Genomic DNA, 5642 nt, shown 5'->3' with positions numbered 1-5642 from the left:
CAACAACAAAAGTCATTGTTTGGGACAAAAACTTGGACAGCCATCGCTGTTCTCGGGCAGTGGATTATTTGCAGCAGCCAACCTTCGAGTACTATTGCTGGAAATTTATTCGGTGATCCAGCTAACACCAAGCCGACGCTATCTTTTTTTTCTTCTTCTGTCCCAGGTTGGTAAAAGTTTTTCATATTTACATATTTTTTTTGAAATAAAAATAGTCTGTTGTATATTTTTTAAAGCAAATGCATTGAGCAGTTCTTCTTTTCCCGGAGTTGCACAGCAAAGTGCAGGTCTTAATACAAATTACGTTGTGCCCATTGGAACGTAAGCATGTTTGATTTGAAATAATATATCTTGATCGATATTTTTTTTGTTTGCAATTCCAGTGATCCGAATGTTCTGGCAGCGCAAGAAAATTTGGTTCGTTCTCAGTTGCAAGCGATGGCAAATTCACCGTACGGCGAAAGTCCGTTGTTGAAATTAACCGAATCTCATTCGGAGTTATTGAAAAATCCAACGGATCCACTGCAGATGCGCAAAGCTTTGGATTTATCCACTTTGTCTAGAGTAGTGCCGGAAACGGTCATGCTACCTCCGGTTCGGTCATCACCACGCATACCTACAAAACCAATCATGGACCGCTTGCAAGCTAGCAGTCGACAAGCTAAGGCATGTTTTTTTTTAATTTGTGCATTATTTTCTTTTTATTTTTTAATATTCTTTTCACTTAAGAGCTTGGCAGCACTGGTTGATGATTTGGACGAAGAAGTGGTGAGCGGTTCGCATGATGGTTTTGTACCAAGGGACAGGATAAAAAAGCTCGTGCTGAAGAAACGTGTTCAGGTAAAATGATTATTCATTTGCCGAATAAACAAGACAGCTAATTTGCCATTCTATTAGTTAATTGATTTGAGAAATTTGTATTTTCTGTTCATGATAGCATCATTATTTATTGTAAAAGAATTTTCTATTTATATATACATGTGCGTTATTAGTTTCCAATTTACTTTGTCATCTGCTTGTTTAAATTGTGTTGACCGTTCATTTCATATTTACTAACTGTTTTATTTTTATAAATTTTCGATTGTCTGAATTGTTGTTTATTAGTGTTATTTTTAAAATGTACGTGCAGTGTGTGTGGTTAATAAAAATCATTTTGTTAACAATGATAATTTTTTTGAAATAATTAAACACCGAACGTATCGTAAATAAGAAATGATGAAAATTCTGTTTTTTTTTCCTTTGATAAAGCAGTGATAATTTTAGTGTTCCAATACGAATTGTACCCCGTTTCTACCGGAATTATCATTTTTCGATAATGCGAAGCCAATTACGTCAATAGATGAGGGATCGAAGTAAAAAATATAAAATGAAGAAAATTTATACAATTGGATAATTTTGTTTTTCATATAATTGATGATAAATGGATTTTCAGTTTGAGCAACGGTTCCCATGCAGACAATGAAAGCGCGGCCGTTTCACTGATCAATAATAATACATCCAGAGATCGAAAAGCCAAATCGAACAGCAGTCCAAGCATTACCAAGTCGTCGGATTTTTCGATAAATGGAACGGTTGAAGTTTCTGAATACGACCACATCGCCTCCAGTGGTGGTACTAGTAGAAGTGGAATTGAAAGCAAAATGTCGGATAAGAATAATTATTCAACGTCAGCGTCGACCAACGTTGTCGACCTGAACGACAGTGGAACGTCGTCGACAGGAGTGAAATTATTCAACAAGAAAGGCTTGAAAATCACATCAACACGTTCGGATTATTATTTCACGCCAAATTTGGACGAACTGGCGTCGAAAATGACACGCTCGGGCGAGTGCGTTGTCGACCGTTTCGAAGTTGGTCGACATGGATATGGGAAAATTGTTTGGCGAGGACCGTTGAATTTGACCGATCTCAATTTGGACAAGCTCGTCTTCTTTGAACTGAAGGAAGTGACCGTCTATCCGGACGCCTCGTCCAAGCCACCAATAGGTCAGGGCTTGAATCGGGCTGCTATAATCACATTGGAACGTGTCTGGCCCAATGACAAAACTCGTCAAGAACCAATCAAAGTAAAATTAATAATATTTGGAAATAATTCTTTTTTTCATCGTTTCATCGTCAAAGTTTAAAATTTCATTTGACTGACAAAATTGTTTTATTTATTTGAAAAAAAAACTGATTTCAGGATGCTAAACGATTGGAACATCTTGGTTATGAGGAAAAGTTGAAACGGGCGTGTGAAAAAATGAACGCGAAATTTGTCAGTTATGCTCCAACTACTGGTTCTTGGATTTTTGAAGTAAGCGCGAGCATGATATTTCTTCTTCTTCTTCTTCTTTTTCTTCTTGATCCCGTTGTTGATGTTGGGAGGAAGAAGAATATGAATTTGGAAATTGTTTCTATTTCTACATTTTTTGTCTTATTCAAGGTGAAGCATTTTTCAAAATATGGATTGGACGATGATTCGGATGAAGCTGAAGAAAATGGGGGACCACTTTCGAAGCAGTCGGAAGAAAAAATTGTCGAAAAGAAAGAAACGAAAGATAAATCGGTTTGATGTAGAATTTTCAAAATGGAAGAGTGAAATTTAAAAGAGAAAATTTTTGTTTAATTTCTAGCCTCATCCCAAAGCGAATGGTATTTGTACAACGGTATCGTCTGTTGTGAAATTGGGCGCTGAAAGTCCGAAATCGTCTTCCATTTCTGCTAATGGAAAAATCACGTCGGAATCTACAACTAAAAAGAAAACAATCGAACAGAGCAATATCAGTAAAAAATCTCTCATTATTGGTTGTTATTTTTAAAGTTTTTCTTCTCGATATATTTCTGTATGTTTGTACAGGTGCTGCTGATGGTGCGGAAGGAGTGGTCGCAGAACGGTTGAAAACTAACCAGTCAAAAAATATTACCCACTCTAGCATAAGATTAGCATTGGCAAGTAGTGAGAAACTTTTGAAAGGAGTTGATTGCGGTATTGGTTTACCAATTTTGAAAACTGGACGCATTTCAATGAAAAAAGAAGAAAAAGTTAATCAATTGCCATCTTTAACCGACCTATACGAAAGCAGCATGTTGATGATTGGTCAGTTACTTTGATGGTGAATAAAAGAAAATATATGAACAGTTTTGTTTATTTTTCTCTGTATAGATGAGACAGATATTGGTGGAAAAGATGAAAAAAGTAAAGAAGCAGCAATTTTAGCCGAAACCAAAAAGAAGCCTGACGATGTCTGTATTTCCGATGAATCTGAAACAACTGCAGTTCAATTTAATGTGGAATTTATTCCACCTCAAAAATCTCCCATTTTGAATCACTTGCCAGCTAAACTGCACCACAGACAATTGTCCAACGAATGTCGAATAGGATGGCATTGCAACAGAGTCTCATATTCCTCTTGTATTATTATTATTATTATGCTATTTGTATTGATTTATTTCTCAGGAAACGTTGTTGTTGTTGTTGTTCTTATTTTCAGGTAGTAATACCATGTCGACCATTACACGTTTGCAAATGAAAACCAAACGTGACGATGAAGCGTTTAAAGTAAGTATACATATTGAATTTTGCGCATAAATTTTACACTTTTGTTAATTATTTATTATTAAACAAAAAAATAAGAAAAAAACACTGCTAACTTAGTTGCAAGAGATTGCAAAAAATTGTCATTAGGGATATGCATAATGCTCAAATGTTCTCTTTTTGACTGTTATTTTGTAATAATATATGATTGTATTTTTTCAAACGCTCTTCTAAAAGTTATCCATTTTCAGAATGTTCTGAAAATGTTGCTCAAATGCTGCTTCGATCTAAGCGAAAGATTGGATAAAGATTCGTCTCCATTTTTTTCGCCTGTCGATGCTGTGAAGCTAATTGTCGCGTACGATGAAATTTTAAAAGATCAAACTAAAAGTAGTAGTAGTTGATGAAATTTGATTTTTTTTTCTTTTTATAACATTGTTCCATGTGCGAAATGTTCTCAGATTGTCCAGATGTTGAACTCTGCCGGGATGCAGTGCTGCTTTGCAAAGCGCTTTGGGAACCTCGACCTGGTAAGCTCTACTTTGATCTGTTCTAAATGGACAATTGATTTATTTGTTCTTTTAGAAAGTGATGATGATTTGAAAGATGTAATCGATTTGCAGAAATTATCTGATTGGCTAATAAATCGCAGTGGACGATACATTTTTAATCATGAACTTAACGACGATTTTCAGGTTTGAGATTTTTCATTTACAGTTAGTTATGCTGTTGTATTTTTAATTTTTATTGTCATATTTCAGATTTTTGATGAGATATTTTTATTGCTAATCAAAGGTAGCATTGATGAGGCTGTTGAACTTTGCCAATCTGAAAAGTGTTATCGATTATCTACGTTGCTTAGTCAAGCAACTCTTGCTGACGAATCTCGCAAATTGATGCTTGATCAGCTGCAAGCATGGACCGTATCTAAAGTATTATATATAGAACTATTTCATCATTAGTAGTACTTTGTTCAAATATTATTTAGGTTGATAATTTTATAAATCCGAAAATTTTCAAATTATATTTGTTGATCGCTGGTCAGGTGACGTGGCGTCGCAGTGGTAACCGAGTAATTGACGTACTTCACAATGTTCATTGGTTGTCAGCATTTGCATTTTTTCTTTGGTGTGAAGATTTCTAGCTGTTTTTTTTCTTTTTTCTTTTTTTAAATAATACATGCAATTGTCATTTTCAGGTACTACGATGGGGGTGCAATATCTGTCGAAAATGCGCTGAAACATTACAGTGAGTTTTGGGAACATGAGAAATTTTCCGTTCCGAAGCCTTCTCCACTCTACTTGTACAACAGTAGTTCAAACTGTGAAGCAACAGACATTTTGTATCACTTGTTGATGCTTTTTGTCAACACGAAGCATTCACTGGAAAGTGTACTGAATAACTCTACGTGGTCAGAAGATCCATTGGATTACCATTTGAGGTATGGGGGAAATTGAAGTGTCTTTATATGTTGAATTTTTAATTGAATTTCAAATACATTCTACATACTTTGTTGTAAAGTGAAATTTTCTAAGAAAAACGTTCGGTTGAATATTCAAAGTTTACAAGCTTTTTTCGTTGATCCCTTTTTGAATTTAATTCTCCTTCTAATATTCTTTCCCAATTCTGCGCAGTAGTGTTACTGTAGATATGATTTATTTGGCATGTTATTCTATGTTAACATTAAGTCAGGTAAGAAAAAAAAGAAATTAATGAATTTTACATGAATAAATTACAAGACGTTTGCTGGATTAATGAAATTGTTTTCAGATGAAATAAAGTGAGTTGTTGTTTAGTTGATTTTGAAAATTTAAATTGAACAGTTATCATTGTTTCATTGGTAAATATAAATGTTGTTCAGCCAGTCTGATGTGCGGTTTATGATAAATTAAATGACGTTATTTTGAATTTTGAGGTTTATTTGAAATTTTTTTAATAACTTTTTTTCTGTTACTTCAGTTGGCATCTTTGGACAATTTTGCATGCAGTTGGTTATACGAATGTTTCGAATGAACAGTAGAATGCTTTGCACTGCGCTTATGCTGCTCAGTTAGAAGAGCTTGGTCCTCGGCATTGGGCTATTTTGTCCTTTCCCTATTGCAGACTCGAAAACAAGAATAACTGC

At 34.7% G+C, this 5642-nt stretch overlaps 2 protein-coding genes across 2 annotated transcripts; both read left to right on the top strand.

Annotated features, from left to right (window-relative positions):
* Positions 1 to 74: 74 nt before the first annotated feature.
* Positions 75 to 3921, top strand: Tsp_11986 (nucleoporin autopeptidase superfamily; the record flags this gene model as incomplete). Its single annotated transcript, XM_003382283.1, has 12 exons — positions 75 to 166; positions 237 to 321; positions 384 to 594; positions 730 to 840; positions 1264 to 1352; positions 1433 to 2066; positions 2183 to 2296; positions 2426 to 2548; positions 2616 to 2766; positions 3146 to 3394; positions 3474 to 3541; positions 3769 to 3921. Coding segments are annotated over 12 exons (2080 nt in total), but the record flags the coding sequence as incomplete, so codon positions are not given.
* A 47-nt stretch (positions 3922 to 3968) lies between these two features.
* Positions 3969 to 5537, top strand: Tsp_11987 (conserved hypothetical protein). The gene is made up of 7 exons (XM_003382282.1): positions 3969 to 4047; positions 4103 to 4212; positions 4279 to 4449; positions 4506 to 4589; positions 4716 to 4729; positions 4767 to 4958; positions 5477 to 5537. The coding sequence occupies exons 1-7, from the start codon at positions 3969 to 3971 to the stop codon at positions 5535 to 5537; spliced, it is 711 nt and encodes a 236-aa protein (XP_003382330.1).
* The last annotated feature ends 105 nt before the right edge of the window (positions 5538 to 5642 follow it).

This window comes from Trichinella spiralis (assembly GCF_000181795.1).
Source record: "Trichinella spiralis strain ISS 195 chromosome Unknown Scfld1, whole genome shotgun sequence".
In the NCBI taxonomy this organism is placed as follows: domain Eukaryota; kingdom Metazoa; phylum Nematoda; class Enoplea; order Trichinellida; family Trichinellidae; genus Trichinella; species Trichinella spiralis.
The sequence above is the reverse complement of the archived record's forward strand: the minus strand, read 5'-3'. Positions and strand labels throughout refer to the sequence as shown.

What these genes read in the sequence shown, in the direction of transcription:
- Tsp_11987 (XM_003382282.1), top strand. Translation starts at nt 3,969, where the DNA reads ATGTTCTCAGATTGTCCAGATGTTGAACTCTGCCGGGATGCAGTGCTG. An exon ending in AAGCATGGACCGTATCTAAA is followed by an intron (nt 4,450 to 4,505) that starts GTATTATATATA and finishes AATATTATTTAG; the next exon opens with GTTGATAATTTTATAAATCC. An exon ending in CCATTGGATTACCATTTGAG is followed by an intron (nt 4,959 to 5,476) that starts GTATGGGGGAAA and finishes CTGTTACTTCAG; the next exon opens with TTGGCATCTTTGGACAATTT.